At 35.3% G+C, this 19,826-nt stretch overlaps 1 protein-coding gene across 1 annotated transcript in view; it reads left to right on the top strand.

Moving 5' to 3' along the window:
- The window catches only part of LOC108665428, a 48,297-nt gene that overhangs the window by 16,438 nt on the left and 12,033 nt on the right, over positions 1–19,826 (top strand). Inside the window, exons 3-4 of the mRNA XM_047881942.1 lie at positions 4,715–4,853; positions 11,005–11,174. Of these exons, the coding sequence (XP_047737898.1) occupies positions 4,715–4,853; positions 11,005–11,174 (309 nt within the window). The remainder of the gene's footprint in view (positions 1–4,714; positions 4,854–11,004; positions 11,175–19,826) is intronic.

Genomic DNA, 19,826 nt, shown 5'->3' with positions numbered 1-19,826 from the left:
GAAGGTCGCTTCTAAATGGCATCTCTGCATAATGAAAGACCAGGGCGGCAGCCTTCTTTTCTTCATGGCTCTAGGTGCTATGATATTTTTTAGTACCGCAGGCTGAGTAAGTCTCGGTTAAGTTATTCGCCCTTTATTCTCCAATCAATTTCTGAGATCAGGTAAGCTGGATAATAGTCACGAATACCGAATACGAGGAAAATTCTCCGAATTAAATGAGTACAATTTATGGTTTGGGATGTCAGTGGCTATATATTAAATCTTTTGCGGTACAGCAATGGAACAAAATTACTACTCATGGGTAAATCCTTATAAATATATCTTATTGAAACAGATATTTTAAAAATTTGAAGAAATTATTTATTAAAATTTGTTTGTGGATTAATCAAACGTTTGTTCGGCAGTGCTTTCAAAAAATATGCCTATTAATGCCATTCGGCATGTAAAAAATCGAAGAATCTAAAAAATTGCGGTTGCTCGGCTTTGTTTCAACACAATATAAGATTATATTCAGGCTTCTGTAAATTTAATGAGGAATACAGTATATATTTGAAATAAAGCCGCAATCATTTCTCACATTGTCATACAAACTAAAAGCGGTTGATGTCAAGATATTCATAATTTTAATAAATATTTGCGCGTTCGTCATTTTTTATGCTCCTACAGAGAAAACACATTCGCTATACAAAACGAATGTAATAGGGTAATCCAAATCCCGCATATTCGTTCGTGTGCGAGATCCTTCGCATAGAATTGCAAACTAAGGACGTTTTTCGAAACTTTAGCAGCAATTTGTTTGCTTGAACTGCTGGCTGCAATCTAAGTTCAGGCTTTTCGATCCCAACCAGCAGACATTTTTGATGCTGAAAAAATCGGCTGAACTATACATGCAGTCGTCTCCACTGACGAAGGTCTAGTCCAAGTTAAAGTTTAGTCGAAGATCGAGTTAGAAATTAAAATTTTTGCTGTGAATTTAATAATGAGTGATTAACAAAAATAAAAAATAACAGAAAAGTTAAAAAATTCAAACTACAGATTTAAAGAAGAATTTTGGAGGCAGCCAAAGTCAAAAGAATGAACTCTCATGATTGCAAAATTTGATTGGAGACGCTAAAGATTTTGATGCTTTAGACCCATTAATACATCATATTTATATGCTTTGTTCAGAAACGCAATCATTTACCATATTATTTAGCAGTATTATATCAATCACTTTTGCAAATCGTGTTACAAATATTTTTATATTCAGAGAATAATTATTTCGCAATATCTTTTTTGAACACAGGTAACCTAATATCTCACTATACGTGATCAGCATCATGGAAAAATCAGAAGTAGTTTAACCTGCAAAAATACAAGAATCCCACATTGCCAATGGCCACAATATGAACGAATAATATTGGAAGTTGCAAATGATTCATAAAGAAGTTGCAGTTTCCTTGCACTTAATTTTGCGACTGAAATTTGAATAAGGAAGCGTGGAGACCTCTGGTCAGACCATTGCCAAGTCCAGCCACCTCATTATCTTATATGTATATAAAAAGGAAAGCCAGTACTTCTACAAATATATTCAACTAAATAAAAAGCTTGGAAGAAGTTTTTCAACTAGAATAAAAAGTTCGTCATGCGACTTTTTTCATTCATTGAACATTAAAGAAGATTGCCACTTGAACTTTTTGATAGTAATGTTATTTTATATGTCCTTCTTATATGTCATATATGTATATTATTATGTTTTGATTATGTAATCATACATGCTATAACATTAATATTATGTGTCATATTAAGTGATAAGTCTTTTTTATTTACATTGAAAAATATAAATACTGGAAAATCATTTCTACAATATCTAAAAATGAAAGCTAGAAAAACTCTCCAATCAATAAAAAATGTAGCTTTTTATAAAAAGTTGGTGTGTATGTGCCATTTGGAGTCCATTTCATCTGAAATGTCTCGTTCGGCGAAATAAGATTCCATGACCAACCGAAGTCAATGCGATAACATACCTCGTTTATTCATAAAGGAATATGAACATTTATTTGTCTGTTAATAGTTAGTATTATCATTAATAGTTTGTTAATAGTAAAATTTATTTGAATGGAAAGTTAATATGAAAAAGGATTCCTTACATCATGCAACGCTAGTGGAAAGTGAACCCATATTTCAAGTATGAGACAGCACAAATCCGAGCTATTTTTCGAATACATTCGTCATTCTTCTCTCAACAGTAAGATATTATCACAACAAAACCAAATGTTATTCCGAAAATGTTGTTAACACATAACAGGCACTTCTTTTCATGAGGTCTACAAATGGTCACTTCTTGAACTTTTCTAATGTCTTATCCTTACGGATAACCGTTCCTATCAGCTACGATGATAACCATTCCTGTTAATTACAACTAAAGTCTTTGCCAGTCTATTATAAAATATTAACGACCATTCAAAAACTCCAGTACTATAAAGACAAGTATAGACAAAAATAAGCCTCATGCCATAGGAATCTCGCATTGAAACAATAATTTTATCTATGACCTCTCTAGAGATGAAAGAACCATTGTTTTTTGGAATTCAACCATTGATTTCTTTTCACGAGATTCAAAAATTAATTTTAATATCAGAAAATCGAGCATTGCTCAGATCAAGAATAATAGAAGTGATAAAAATATTTTTCTTTGAACTGTACGATTTCTTTGTACGCTATCATTGTTCCTTCATCCTTTTTATAAATATCATCCGGTAATTCATTCAGGGGCTCAGTTATATATTATACAGTCAACACCATTCATAAAGTGACAGCAGGTGTTATCGGCGTCTACCCCGCCTGATGATATACAGATTAATTTTAAATGAGAATCTGATCCTATTATTGAAAAGAATGATCGGTCGAGTCCCTTTTGAAGCTCATGTGTAATTAAATGCCTTTCAAAGCATTCATGTCTGCAGATGGCAAGCAAAAATGATTAATAAGGTAAAAATACAGTGTATATTTTCCTGCTCCTATGAATTGTATAGAAATTTTTAAACTGATCAGTTACAGGATTGGGTATCTTTTATTTGAACAGCAGATGGTTTCCGTTGCAGAATGAAATCAAAATAAATAATTTTTGTTCATTGCAATAATTTATTCGAATTTGTTGTCGGATTATATGCTAATCGATCTTCAGGTACAACAAAGGACTTGTTACATTAGAGCGAATTCTAAAAAGTTGCTGACTCTCCTTAGCGCAGTTGCTGATTCTCCTTAGCGCTGTTGCTGACTCTCCTTAGTGCAGTTGCTGGCTTTCATTAGTGCAGTTGCTGACTCTCCTTAGTGCAGTTGCTGATTCTCCTTAGCGCTGTTGCTGACTCTCCTTAGTGCAGTTGCTGGCTTTCATTAGTGCAGTTGCTGACTCTCCTTAGTGAAGTGGCCGACTCCTCTTAGTGAAGTTGCCGAGTCCTCTTAGTGCAGTTATTGACTCTCCTTTGTAGAGTTGTTGACAGACCTTAGTGCAGTTGATGCTTCACCTCTCAAACACCGTGACATCCTCCAGCTTCGGGATTTTGACAGAAAAGTGGGGATTTTCGTTTTACAGTTAGTAGTTGCAAGTTACTAGTCAGTAGTTACTGACTGTAATATTTAGCCAAGATACTAATTTTGGGCTACTTGATTGCTCATCCACTCATGCTTTATTGTTATATTCAATGATCGATCTTACCGTTGGGTCCCTATATTGCAGTTACTCTGTTTTTATATATAGCTACTGTACAGACCTAAATAGGAGTAATTGTCATTGTAATGTCATTGTAATGTGTGATGTATTCTATCTGACAATAAATGTTTTTTTCTAACTACAACAAAGCAAAATACTTTGAAACAAACGGCCACAACAATCGTCCTTAACACATCGCCTAGCATAGTTTCACAACCAAGCTATATCGGCAAACACCGATGACGTTGCATTGGCAGTTCATGATTTGAGCTGAACTGCGTCCAACTTACTGCATTAATCCAACAAGTGCGCATCAATCAGCAAGCTCATAGCAAAGTTTTTCATAAATTTTGCAGTTTTAGCGAGTAGAAATTTATGGGGTTATCAATGCCCATGCACTGAGCATTTTCATCTAGTTTAGTCATCGTACTTCATCAAATATGGCAATCAATCAAAACAACTGTGGGCCATTAGACGAGCATGCAGACTTGCTACCGAGGCCGCTAATTTTTATTCGATTTAAAAATGCCTAAATCATAAATGTACGGTGTATTGGCTAAGTCGTTCACATTTTGTGTGTCGTCACTAAAATGGACAAATTGATCGATTGATAACTCCTTGAACTATTCAGGATCTTCGAAGTGATTGGAATTCAGCACTTGCCTGTCCGTAGCCTAGGTGCACAACGATCGTTGTGTTACATAGTTATCCTCACGCTCCATACGTCACGCAGATACACCGCGATCGTCTTGTTATCCTCACGCTCCATACGTCATGCAGATACACTGCGATCGTCTTGTTATCCTCACGCTCCATACATCACGCAGGTACACCGCGATCATCTTGTTACATAGTTATCCTCACGCTCCATACGTCACGCAGATACACCGCGATCGTCTTGTTATCCTCACGCTCCATACGTCACGCAGATACACCGCGATCGTCTTGTTATCCTCACGCTCCATACATCACGCAGGTACACCGCGATCGTCTTGTTATCCTCACGCTCCATACATCACGCAGGTACACGGCCATCGTACAGCCGCTGGACTACACCATGCGCATGACCAAGAGCACCGTGGCCCTCATGCTGGCTGTCGCCTGGGCGTCGCCGCTCACCATCTCCGCCCTGCCAATATTCCTGGGCTGGTACACCACAGCGGTGAGCATACTTGGGGGGGCTATGGAATAATTGTCATGTGTATTGTATTAGTATTTAAAATTTTTTATAATTGATGTAATTTTTATTCTTCTATATACTTTTTTAAAATTATTTTCAAATACAATTTTCTTGTGTATTGTTTCATGATTTAACATTTTTGACTGTTTTCATTTTTATTGTTCCATATACTTTTTTTAGATTTTTCAAATATATTTTTAAATATTTGTATTTGTTTCCAGTGAGTATACTCGTAGCGTACGATAATATTTTTGTTTGGTGGAGAAGTCATGAATTATTTATGATTGATATCACAGCTGTGTGAAATCTTCGTGGTCTAAATAATCAGTGCATACTGTGCACAATGCGAAAACATTGTTAAGCTGTTGTGCAAATGATGAATTTTATACAAAGTCTGCAACCTATACGTGATTGATGCGGCCATGCGGAGTTATCATAATTAAATGGGATAATCACTCCACTTCTGACAGTCTTCATTCTGCGTAACCGTCTTTTTCCATGTAATTTTTTATTCACAGAGATATAAATGAAATGTTGTTCGAATTGAACGAATTTTTTTTATTATTTAAACATATAACTATGGTGCATAAACTATACCATTATGTATAAGGTGCATTGACCAAATATTTTCTATTTTCTTTCTCCCTGAACGCGAAAATGTAAAAAATTTCACATTTAATAATGCCTAGATTCTCTCTACGAACACTTGACAAATAACTGAGACATCAGCGGGCATTTTGGTCAATTTTCTTTTACACGAGGGTGCACTAGCAACAATTTGTTCCAACTCAGTACAAACAAGTGACATGAATGTAAGTGAAAATTTGTTCAGGTGAACGAAGCACTGACATATAATGATTAATTATTAAAGATAAGAAAAATTTTTTGATAGAATTAATCTTAAATAATTAAATTGTTTGAAGAATGAATAAATAATTTAAGCAACAAGGCCAGGGAAAATTAGCTGAATTTTCCACTTTAATGAGCATCACAAAACAAAATTATTTGTTAGCTCAAATGAAATCAGACACATGATTTGACTAAGGAAGATATGGTATATAAACCGATTAAATCCACTTTAATTTTATTTCGCTAACTAACTATTTTATTTCGCTTCGATTACATACACGGATGTTAGATAGGAATAAATTAAATTTGAAATCAGTAATTACATTTGTCGACAAATGATGTTAGGATTACTCTTCCACATAAATGAAAGTAAAAAAATTAATCAAAAATTAAGTAACCACTCACTCTTAATTACGGTTGCATTTGTATTTCTGTTCGTGAAAGAAGCAGAAAAGAAACGTACGCCTCTTTAAAGCACATAAACAAAAGGTTCTGTAAGGATCAAATGAAAGGAAGTATAGCAGAGTGGCAAGTTCTTCTTTGAGTTGCAGTCGTGGATGAATCGAAAAAATTGGGATTTGGATTAGTCATCTTGATGGAAACTGCAGTTCCAATGTTGATGTTACCCATTGTGTAGTTCTTGAAGTCAGTTCTGGTCTTTTTCATTGTTTCTTCCTAGATTGATTCAAATTAAATTACAGACTACATATTAAATAATTTTGCCGAGAGTGCGAAATATTTTTATGGAAAAAAACAATATTCTGACTGAATTTTCCTTGTGAAGATTAAAATTAAATTTTACAATCTCTATAGTTTATATAGTATAAATATAAAAGATTACGATTAAAAAACGTTAAGGGATAATGTTTTAAATGCATGATTGTGGAACTTAGCACGTGAACACCTGTAAAATTCGCGTAATGAGATCGCGTTGTGTATATATACTTTAACGATGCAATAAATCTTCGACTTTTTCACACGGCGCATCATGGAACTTTTGCTCATGGTTTATGCTCCCAATATCGTTGTGATTATGCCTAGACTTTGACTCTTTTTATTGCATCATTGATCAACTTTTCATGTTAAATTGATGCGCCAACTTTTACTACTGAAATTCCAAGGTTGACAGAGAACAGGCTTGCTGCTGAGGAAAATTTTCAGGTGCAAACTTGACTTTATTTATCATGGAAGTTTCTATTTAGTTCAAAGTCGATTTTAGAGGAAGCAAGAACCAAGATATTTTGTATTTGTTTTAATTTAATTTGTTTTAATTTAATTTTTATTAGTTTAATTTGTATTTGTTTTTTAATTTAATAATTTATCTTATATTATAGTGCTACGGTGGAAATGAAATTTTTGCGACATAACTGTTCGAAAAATATTTTCAAGACTTTTCAAACAGAATTTCAGTAATTCACATTTACTCCGATCTGCTTGTGATCAATTTTTTAAAAGATCTACATCAAATATTTACATAGGCAGCTACAACATTTTTTAAGTGTACCGGATAATACAAAATAAAATTCTGAAGATTATCTAACATGCCATTTGACTAATTTTACTTGATTATAGGAGCGATTTTGAGAGAATGGATTTTTCATTTAGCGCAATCTGAAGTCAACTATGCAATACTGAATTAGGGATAACCAATAAAAATCCATAAGAACAATTTTGATTAAATTCAGCCATGAAATATCACATTGAAGCCACAAAATTTTAATTAAATTAACAAGCACTTATTCCCCCATGAGGCTACACTAAATTTGTGTGTACTCAAGTGGCTCGGTTCAGTTCAACGTCGCTGTTCTCAGGTGAAAAGAAGACGCGATGAAGTTTCTGGTGCCTATCGCGCGCAGTCAAAAGCGTTCTAAGATAAAGGCTGAGTTCCGTTGAATTAAAGCCATGAATTCTGCCTTCTCTTTTTAGCGCATTTTCTCATATTTGGAAAAAAGGCGCTACTGTGCTCGTCATGTCCGTCTGTCTGTCTGTCTGTCCGTGTCTTCACGTTTTCGTCGACGAGAAAATGCGCTCTCTGTCACTCACTGCAGTGAGTACTGAGTTATATTTTTTTATTCTTGCGTCCTTAAAAATATCTCATAATTTACTAATCTTTTTTTAGTTCATGTCTGAACTATTTCTACTCTTCTCATTCTCATTTTGCGGTTATTTTTCATTTCAAATGGCAACATCCTCACATCAAATATATAGAACTGTATATATTTCTTGGCGACCGCACGGCCGTTCAAAGAAGCATTTCACCTTTGAATCATTGGCCATTTTACTAATTTTCCGAGGACCATCAAAACGCTAAGGACGTTCGTCGGTTTTAGCGATGTTAATCCGCCGCTTTAGACACTTCAATCTTGCATCCATTGTTGTGGAGTTATAAATTCATCAGACGCTCCACCCTCCGATGCCAGTCGAGCAGCCAGCTTCATTAAGTCAAGTGCCCTTCAATGTGGAAAATTCATAAATGAAAACAGAATTCCATTTCGTCTGCGTGCCGGTAAATATATAAGAGATTTTCTAAGCTTCTAGATGGCAAATAGTTGGGCAGGTACTACCTTTATGTACGTATCAAATTTCTCGCCTTATTTAATTATATTGACTATTATATCCATTTCCTTATTTTCATGGATGTACTCAGTAGCCAGGGCCAGGGTATGATGGGATATTTTATTTCATTTCGTATTTGTATAATTCCTAGCCTATGTAACAGTTCTGATCATTTCCTACTTCGGAGCAATGTAATTAAGGATTTGATGCTTAGTTTTATTTTGCATTTTGCCTTCTATAAAAAAGAGGTAATATTGTTATTTCTATTTAATTTTATTTGTCCCATTGTGCCCCACTTACCGCTACAGTACTAGAAGATAGTTATAACTCGGCGCCTGCAGCAACATCGAAAATACAATTTTTAATATTGACTTCTGGGTCTGAGCATACATGCTCCGTTGGTAATTGTAACAAAGTTTCATTCGTGTTTACCACTCAGATGTTCCATCACTTCTGATACGTGGTCAAAGCAAGGAAAAAGACGGACATAAACACTAGAAATTATGGCAGCGGTGCGTCCGTAAACTGACCTGACGCAATCATAAAGTCGGTAGATTTTTGAAGCAGGAAAGTTGCAGGCGTTCATAAGGCAGGAAAAGGTGCAGACGAACGAGCGATAAATGCATGAATATAATTTAAAGAAGGATCTATGAGGTATTTCAATCACCGTCTGCATTAATGGCATTTAAAGACCACGGTCTGCTGATAGAACACTAATTACTTGAAATTATCTTCAGCTTCAACTTCGAGCCCATAATCACCATGTCATCCATTAAGCACCTGTAGCTATTGCTAGGGATATTATACAATGCACAATGATTTAATTTCTGCCAATCGAGCAATTGGGCTCGGTCGAGTGCTCATTAATTTCAAGATTTACAAATCTCACAGGGGAGAATTATTTATTGACTAATCCAAGTGTTATCAATATTAGACACATTCTAACGCGAAGTGCAGCTCACACGAAAATGTAAAGAAAGGAATACTTTAGGAGCTGTGCTCATAATGCTGCAGCTTCTTCCCATACCATAGTTTATTTCTGTACATGACATTCGAGGTGCGGCAAATGTGAAAGACGATTGATCCAGCACCTCAGGCTAAGTTAGTGACACTATAGCAGGTCTGAACTTCTCGAAGGAATTCAAGCCAACCTTCAACAATGCAACAATGTTTGTGATCTTGAGTTTCATGCCTACGATTTAGAGAGTTGTGTGTTAAAAATTTAATTAAATTGAGACTGTAGAAATAATTAATGAGATCCGAACAGGTGACGGATGTTCAGATGTCTCGGTTTGCGTTTTGATTTTTAGCTTGAAAAATATCAAGTCTAATCAATTCTGAACCACTGTAGTATTAAGATAACGATAAGAGAATAGATTTTCTGTAGCACAATCTCAATTAGATTTGCAAGCAAAAATCGTAGCATCAGACATGTTTAACACTTTACTCATTTAATGAAAGATACGAAAAATATTATTTCTCGATGATTTTGTGACAGTGATTTTTAAATGAATAAACGGCGTATAAATGCTTTCAAAACCTTTGAATTGTGTGCAGGCCCATCCTGACCGTTATGGAAGACCCAAATGTCGCATTAACTCATTACGAGTCAGGCCTTCATGATTGCGGCGTCATTTTGAAATCACCAGATAGATGTTTATGAGAACAACAAGCAACACCGTCCCATACACGCTTTTTCTTGATTTTAGTGAGAATTAACTGTCTTTGAACTTTATTTGCTTTAAAACGTAATGTGCGGAGGATGATGTGATTGAATTAAGTTTATCACACATTTTGGCATTGCTTCTCATCAGAAGCAACGACTGAATTATTTATTCAAATTCACTGCTTTAGCCTTGATATAGTAGCCTCAGTTTACCATATAGTCAATAAAATGCTTGCATTAATTTTATATATTGTAGAAGTTTCATGAATAATTAAGCAAGGGTTCTCTGCAGTTGGCAGAGAGCAACAAATTGTCTTTGCTAAAAGGATATGCGGGCCTATATTCTTTATTATTCCGTAGGCTTCTTCCTCGTTAGCCCATGAATCTCTAAAACATCCTGTTGATGTAACTTCAGAAACTCCTCAGAGAAAATATAGCATGGAAACCACGACAGGAAGAGTATCCTTCAAGCTCTGGTAACACAACAGCGAAAAGTTCCCTGCCTCATAGTTAGAGGTTGAATTAAAACTCGGCAACTTTTAACTGAGACGTGAATGAAACTTGAACTAAGCGAGGACCCGAGCTTTCATGAAAGTTAAGAGGTTAACTTGAGTGAGGGCCTTAGTTAAATCCTGGCATTATTCAATATTGTGCGGGCTTTAAGGAGAGCAACCTTCTTGTTTTAACGTGTCTCAGGAGGATGGTCATCGAAAAAGTATGTGAGAAAGAATAACTTTTTTTAGTATGGCTGAAGAGATTGACGCTTAAATGACTGTCAACTAGAATCCAATAGGCAGATTAAGCGCAATTTCAGAGACAACTTCCCTCTAATCTACTAAATTTTAATTCTTTAACTCAATGTGCGTGGATTTAGACTTTTGCCTTACTATACATTTACTATACTTTTCTTAGCATCCGTAGCATAAGCTGAGCGTGGTTGCCAACAAGCTCAAGAGTTTCATGTCATATTTCAATTAACTAAATAAGTTTAAAAGGCAGATTAAACGATATTCTTGTGCACATGATACCTCCCTAACAAATTTATAATATTAATCACCTTAGGAGCAGCTGGAGTTGATCGCTAACACCCCAGGGCTGTGCGACTTCAAAGTGAACCAAGTGTACGCGATCGTGTCTTCCAGCGTATCCTTCTGGATCCCCGGCATCATCATGCTGGTCATGTACTTCAGGATATACAGAGAAGCCGACAGACAGGAGATGATGGTCTTTCGGTGAGTTATTCTAATATTCTACTGTAAATCATTTTCTGTATAAAATGTTTTTCAAAATATTCAAAACATGTATATGTACCATTGCCGCGAGCGTTACACAATTTAAAAGCATAGTATGCCAGTAAAACTTCATACATCTACAGAGGTATTTCCGCAAGCAAATAATAAATTATTGCAGCAGATAAACGATTTGGTCTTCACATGAAATTTAATTTATTGTTTTCAAATTATTTTGATTGACATTATTTGATAAAAATTTCGGTATAATATCATACTGCTTGATTTACATCGTAAATATTATTTAACGGCTGTAAAATAAGAAAAAGAAATTTTGTAAACGAAAAACAGCAAAGGGATATTTTGGATTTTTAAAAAGTATCTTTGAAAAAACTGTTAAAGGATATTTTCTAGGAACCCAGACATGCATATCATTTCATTCCGGATTTATCATGATTATGTAAACGGATGCTTTGGTTTCACGAATTTCGTGTTGATATGAATAAGCAATATCGTAAACTTCAACAAGTTTAGCGATCATCCGCCTCTGAGCTGAAGCCTGATCATCTCCAAAATGGTAACGTTCTCAAATTAAAACCAATTTCAGTCAATTCTCAAGGCCCTCACGTCAGTTAATATCATTTCTGGCTCGCTATCGGCTCAGGGTACTGGTATGATTGGCGCTGCTCTTGTGCTGAGCATTTGCAGATTGAATTTCCGTTAGATGGCACCCTTCACAATGCAGCTCTAATATTCTGAGTGTATTATTAACAATAGAACATTTCCGCAATATGACTACAAGTTCCGTCGCTCCCCGGAGCCTTCGCATCTGTACCTATGGCATGGACAATTTGCATTGAATGTCACGTGGCTGACGTTGGGATTAAACTATCCGCTTGTCCCCGCATATCGCAACTAATTTCTTGAATAGTTCATGTATAAACGTTAAACAGAGCTGTTGCAAGCAGGCTAGTGTATTGGTTCCTTCAGTCTCTGATTGGATGGTAAAAAACTTGAATCTGTGTGTCCCATTCAGGAAATTAAGAATTGAAATTTTCCAGCGGACTTTTACACATGATGACTAATTTCAAAGTGAATTTCTACTGATAATAAAATGTAGAATTCCTGAGATATGGGCCCAAAAAATGATTATCTCAACCTTAAAAATTCTGTTTTTACGAGAAAGTCATCGCATATTTCAGCGCAGCAGGCTGATGATCTCAATTATTAGGAAGGAAGGACGCTGAGAAAGAATGTGCCCTAAATACTGATAGGATCGTGTTGAAGCATCCAATTAGTGTAGAAGTCTGGGTGGGAAGGAAGCCCTTGACGCTCCTCATCAGCGCATAGGATTCATCAGAATTCAAGATTCGCGCGCTCGAGAATCGTCAAAGTTTATATCTTTTGGCAGCGAAGCTCAATTAGAGTCTGCTGCGTGCAACGAGGTGGTCGTGCGCGTCTAAATTACCAGTACGAGAGGACCACTCGAGGGTGGGACGACGAGGACACGAGAGGGTGAGATGACGAGGGCACGCGAGGGTTCTGGAGCAGTTCATAAGTTCTTCGAGGGACTCGATCGCAATACGCTCGAAATTTTGTAGTTATTTATTGGATATTGGGGACAGATATTGGAACCCTTCTTCAAATAGACGACTTGTGTGAATTCAATCATAAACTAAAACGTATAGAGGTTACTTAATATAGTCATGTTTGCCATAGTATAGCCATGCGATAGATAGATCATATTTCTTCGAGTGTTGCAAAATCAGTATTCTAAATATTGGTGTTAAATATGGTGTACTCAGAACTTAGATTAGATGGTCTCGAAGTTTAGAGCGATTCTCGAGTTGATATTAGAGAGAAAGCCAGAATGGCGAACGTCGTTCTAGTTTCATAAAACTAGTAAAAAAAGAAGACTTGTATTTAAGTAACATGAGCATTCATTCTAAAACCTATTTCAAACTCGGTGTCCCGCATGGATATTGAGACTCGTTTTCTGCTTGCGAAGCAGTTTTCTCCAAAAGTCATTTATCAAAGTATAGTCATTTTGAAAACACATACATACGTAATGATATTCAAGATATAGATGAATCTGACTTTCCAATTATTATGATAAAGTAGAGATAGTAGTCGATCCGTGATTGGATTGTTTCACAAATGGGTGCATTCATTTTATTTAATGGGTGCATAAGTGCATACCATGAGCACAAAGGAAAATCTTTACAAGCGTAGTAATATCGAGCTTCGTTCGTTTTTTTTCATAAAATAACTATCAGTATAAATATCAGTGGTAACCTCATGCATTGTTCTGTTTAATTACGCCGTATGAATTTTCTTAAAAACTAAATGATCGCGTGTTGCATAAATTTCGATCAATATCTGGCTAATAACTTTGAATGAATACAATTTCCATGAATTGTGAGTCATTCATTCTTTCACTATACTAAATGTTCGTCATTCTGCTAATAAAATTTGGAAACAAAGATGAGTCTCCATTTTGGTCGAGACCTCGTTACTTGACCTCAGCGTTCAAGAGCCCATCGAGAAAGGCTGGAAGTTTACCTGAAAGTTAAGGCTCAATCCCTCTCAAGTTGTGGTAACTTCCTGACGCAGTCTTATGGAAAGTTGCGAACGATCGAACCTCGCAGGTTAGGGCAGCAGTTACCAGCTGTAGAAACGATGGCTTCACGCCATGAGCAACGCTCTTCTTTTTGCACATTTTCACTGGAACTATTCACTAGAATTTTTACTGTTAACTCGCACATTTTCACTGGAACTATTCACTAGAATTTTTACTGTTTATTTGCACATTTTCACTGGAATGAGTTTCTGTGTATTAAAATAAGATCTTAGAATTTAGCGATATTATCTTCTGAATTTAATTTTTTAGATGCCATATTCAACTCTTTGCTATAACCAAATATGACCTTTGAACTTTGGACCTAATAACCGTTGGCCAAATAAAAGAATTACGAAAATGCCCATTATTTATTTATATTTTCTAGTATAAATCTTTTCACTTCTATTACTCTATGATACAAGAATAAAAATTTTCTTACTTCGAACAATTTTCCTAATATCTATGGAAATTAATCAGGCTAAACTTGATATTCTTGTACAATTTTTCTGTCTTCTAAATAGTTATATCATGAAAATGTCAAAGATTTAAGCTGAATCATTAATTCAGTGGCTTAATCACAGTATTTTTTATGACTTATAATGTGATCCAAACGAACCCAAATCTTGCCATTATACCTGGAGTTTTGTCATTTTCTTTGTCATTACTCCTAATCATCGAACGTATTCTTACCATTACCTCTACGACCTGACCGTCTTCCAATAAAGCGGTGACTACAATAACATTATTGCTTACACACAATTTCCTAAGATTTCTGAAATATTTTCTTTAACTAAACATATTATTGAATTCGTTTACAATTTCAACAATATAGTGTGTCCGGCTTTGAGTGAATGAAAGCAGTAGGCTAGCTATTTTTTAAAACTACGAAAACATTTTTAAATCACAAAAATGTTCTTTGCAAAGCCATATGCATTCTCCCACAAACATTTCCACCACATCATAAGCGTTATGATTTACCAGTAAGCAGGAAATGGCGGAAACAGACGTCACCAACAAAATATTATGTTCGCATTTACATTTCTATTCATGTCTTCATAGCCGCAAATTTTCCCTTCTTGTTTCAAACAAGACGCGAAATAAATGTATTTTATAAATTGTAAATTACACGTTATAAATTACCAAGCTGGGTGCTGAAATAATAAGCTAACGTTGTACAATTTTACTGGTTATATTACAAATTTAAATTTTATTCATTCATTAAGCATTAATGATTCTGTTTCAATCTAGAAATAATTGTTACTTTACCCTCAACTTTGCACCACTCGGTAGGATCTATAAAGTATTCTTTGCGACTCCAAACCGCTGGCGCTGGTATTAATGCTACAATGAGAGAAATGAGTGAGTCTTTGTCCAAATGGCGATAAACTTTTTCATTTTTCGGGTCATCTTGAGTTGGTTTGGCCCGGAAAAAGGAGCGTATCAGTGCTGGGTGCAGAAGTGTGTCCCTATATTGGAGAATATGATCCATACATTTTTCAAAGTGTACGCTCGGCCATCGACCACACAAATAAGTATAAATATCGCTCCGTCGCTAGGCATAAATCTGGCAACAATGGCGTCGAGTTAGAATAACTTTGCACCACTCGGTAGGATCTATAAAGTATTCTTTGCGACTCCAAACCGCTGGCGCTGGTATTGTTGCTACACTGAGAGAAATGAGTGAGTATTTGTCCAAATGACGAAAAACTTTTTCATTTTGCAGGTCATCTTGACTTAGTTTGGCCCGGAAAAGAAGCGTATCAGTGCTGGGTGCCGAAAGTGTGTCCCTATATTGTAGAATTTGTTCCATACATTGTTCAAAGTGTACGCTCGGCCATCGACCACACAAATAAGTATAAATATCGCTCCGTCGCTAGGCATAAATCTGGCAACAATGGCGTCGAGTTAGAATTGTGGCCCCGACTGAATGTTCAGATGGCAATAACAAGTTGCATTACATTCTTGAACAAAATTTGTCATGGCAAAATTTTTTTTTACTTTCGGGATCACAAAATCATCTACAATACGTTTTTTTACCGCAACAAAGCTCAAACCCTTGATCCAAGATTAAATTTGGTAAGTAATAAAATAATATGACTCACTTTTTTTCAAACAATCAGAAAAAGATCGATTGAGAGAAGCGTTGAACGACGGAAATAATCTGAACGATTTCATCAAAGAGTCACCCATTGCACACCTTATTTTTATACCTGTCAGAGAAATTAAGAATATTATATGAAGTATTTTCGTACATGAAGGGCGCTTTGCAATATTCAAGAGACAAGCTGTAGCATTTGTTTTGATACTCCACCCTACTTAATAAACTCGATTATTACAAAATATTTTTGAACGATGATAACTCCCAGACTGATTCCTACATAGGCTTCGAGTTGCAAGCGCTTCAGCAATCGTGGCCGTCTCACGACTTCCGTTTTGGCATGAACGGAAATTACATGTTCAAAATTTATTTATCCACGAAGTAACATTCTTGTCCATATTTTAACACTAATGGATGAGGTAGAGGCAGAGAAAGCATGGGTTGAGTGAACAAGGAAACATATACAGTACGAAGCAGTCTACTTTATTGCGCTGGACAGGATGAGGCAAAGGAAATATCAGCAGAAAACAAAAAGACATTTTCTATAAATTATCTAGAAAAACTGAACGTTGCAGAATTTGGTGGAAATTCGTCAATAATCGGCACTTTTTTCATAAATGTAGGGAATATGGCAGTGAATGATAGGGGATACATTTAAGAAATAATATGCGTTTAAAAATTACTTTTTGAAGACAGCACTTCTAAGGAATCTAGTGTCTTCGGTGTAACACATGTACAATAAATTTCTAATTTAAATATTAAAAATTAATTTCTTGATTATATTTTTAACATTTATAAAATGTACAATTTTTAAAAATTATTTATTATGTCAATTGATACATGCATTGTCTCCGACTTTACGCAAGTGTGCAAAATTTCAAATCGATTGGACAGGTAGAAGTGTGTTAAATATCGATTATACGATTTGTAGCAGAATGACAAACAAACAAAGAAGGAGGGAAGTTAAAGGGAAGTGTTGTAAAAATACAACTGCAATGTGGAAACTCATTCCCGACGTAAATTTTAATGAGACAAATTGACTAGAATAAAATTGTTAAGCAAAATGGAGTCTGAAGCATGAACGCAGGACAAATATTTCAATTTCGTAACGGAATTTTAAAATAATTTCTAGAAAATGAAAATATATTACTTCAAGAAATCATTCAGATATTCAGCAAAGACAAAACTATCTGTGAAGAAGCTTGTACAAACGACATCCGCATAGAAGGTGATGAACGACTGGCACAAACTGAAAATAATTGGATTTGAAAATGAATATTTCTCTGCAGCTTCATCGGAATAATCCCTCTATAGTTAGTGAGATGCAACGTCATAAATTACACTACAGCCTGAAGTGAGAAATGGCAGTGAAACGCTATCGTTTACATGGGCGCGTGTAACACGGGCTTACCAAATCAACGACTAACTTTAATTTTTTCCTCACATGAAGTGCGAGGTGATTCTATTTTTCAGTGATTGAGTGATTCTATTTTTTTCGTGGGGATGAATACAAATATTTTAAATTATCAGTACGAGTAGCACAGCATCAGCAGCGCTGAAATGAAGAATTTACGAGCTTTCGATACGCAAACGAGAAATATTCAACATCTTCCTCCATTAGCAGCCAGCAGACTTAATAACCAATAACATTATACGGAGATCCATTATCCATTCAAGAATAATTCCATTCATGAGCAAGCCTTTCAAAGCCTGCACCCAAAAATTTATATTATACCCCGGTCGAATGTCAGCGGCATCAGTGCATGCGCTATCATCATAAATGATTCACTCCGCTAATTGACAGAATTATTTTGAATTGCAAAAAGGATAAAATAATTTAAAAATTGAACCGAAACGTAATGTAAAACTAGAGTCCTGCATGATCGGGAGATTTTAATGAAATTGGATAGTTCATAGGATTTCTATGATATTAAATCAAATAAATATTCTAATTACGATAAACCTGAGGACTTGCATCGGATCCAACGCAATTTATTATTGTGAATTATATGTTCCTGAAATTAAGAATAAACTTAATTGATAGAGTGTTCCAGGTTTTGAAATGAATTTTCGTAACGTTTTTTAGCGCATTTTCTCATTTATGAAAAAAATGCACTATTGTGCTCGCCATGTCCGTCTGTCTGTCCGTCCGCCTGTCCGTCCGTCCGTGACCTCAAGTTTTCGTCGACGAGAAAATGCGCTCTCTGTCACTCACTGCAGTGAGTACTGAGTTATATTTTTTCTCTTTCTAGAGTCAATGTTGATTCATCCTACAAAATATTACCAATTGTTGAAAAATATGAAAAGGAACATTTTCAGAATTAGAACTCCAAATAATATTAAGCAATCCATTTTTAGCTGGATATTATAGGCTCTCAGCTTGCAGCGCATATTTTGGTCGTTAAACCATCATTAATAAAGGCCTCATTAGTGGCCAAGTTGCCTCTAGAACCTCAATTAATGTTGTCGGTACAACTTTGAGTTTCAAGTTTTAATTCGAGCAGTGAACAACGCTCGTTATTAATGAGTACTGAGTTATATTTTTTCTCTTTCTAGAGTCAATGTTGATTCATCCTACGAAATATTGCCAATTGTTGAAAAATATGAAAAGGAACATTTTTAGAATTAGAACTCCAATTATAATATTAAGCAATCCATTTTTAGCTGGATATTATAGGCTCTCAGCTTACAGCGCATTATTTGGTCGTTAAACCATCATTAATAAAGGCCTCATTAGAGTGGCCAAGTTGCCTCTAGAACCTCAATTAATGTTGTCGGTACAACTTTGAGTTTCAAGTTTTAATTCGAGCAGTGAACAACGCTCGTTATTAATAAAGGACAGCGGAAATTAAGAGTCCTCTCAAATCTTCGTACATTCGTGCTGTTCTGTTCGTTCGTTATGTATATTCGTACATTCGTGCTGTTCTGTTCGTTCGTTATGTAAAATGTTGTAGAGATAATTGAATTCGGGAGGCAACATATTCATTTACAACAACAATATTCAATGATTGCGATATGAATTGTTTTAAAGTTATGTTTTTTTGTTTTCTATGTCTAGGATATTGATGCAATGGCATTTTATATTACTGATACATTAATTATGTCTACATCCTGCTGTTTCTGAATAAACTGAAAACTTTATTAGGAAACATTCAGAAACATTTGAGAATAACCTGGATCCGAATAACCTGTATGCATTTTCTTTTGACGGATTTGCTATTATTAGTGATGTTTCTATCGTTAGTGCTGCTTAAACATAAATTCAGTGCTTAAAACACTGTTACTATACACATATTTTTAATATACAAAAATACAGCGAACCGGCATTAATCAGGAGGAGGAATCGCATCTGAATAATTTTTTAAATCGGCCCATACATGAATTGTCTTTTAAATCGACATTGTAGTTTAGCCCTTCCAACGAATATTATTGAGCTTATAAAAACAAATCGGCCAAGTAAAACAAGACACAATAATGCTGTTTTGATTGGGTCCATCCCCATCCCCAATCGGCTTCTTACCTCTCCGAATGCTAGACAGTTTAAACCAGAAACATCAATTACTTCTGATGGACTTAAAGCAATCAGTAGATATTCAATTTCCCCGAATCCATTTGAAATTTTTAATGCATATTTTCATCGGTTCGCGTAGCGTCCGATCGACACAGAAGTGCCATTCTCTGAAGCAATTTGCATTAAAACTGTAATTTGAGTCACGCAAGCTCCAGTTATTATTGCGGGCCGATAACGCTATTGGCTATTTTTTAACTAATATTCTTCAACGAAATATTTTAATGTTTTGAAATTTTTTTTAAAACATATGACGAAGAACAGAATATTTTCGGACAATATTAAATGTTGAAGATTTTGGGAAATATGTATCATGCTGGATTTATTTCGGTTGGATTCATTCAAAATGCAAAGGCAATTATTTTTGGT

Source organism: Hyalella azteca, unplaced genomic scaffold (genome assembly GCF_000764305.2).
Source record: "Hyalella azteca isolate HAZT.00-mixed unplaced genomic scaffold, Hazt_2.0.2 contig9186, whole genome shotgun sequence".
In the NCBI taxonomy this organism is placed as follows: Eukaryota; Metazoa; Arthropoda; class Malacostraca; order Amphipoda; family Hyalellidae; genus Hyalella; species Hyalella azteca.
The sequence above is the reverse complement of the archived record's forward strand: the minus strand, read 5'-3'. Positions and strand labels throughout refer to the sequence as shown.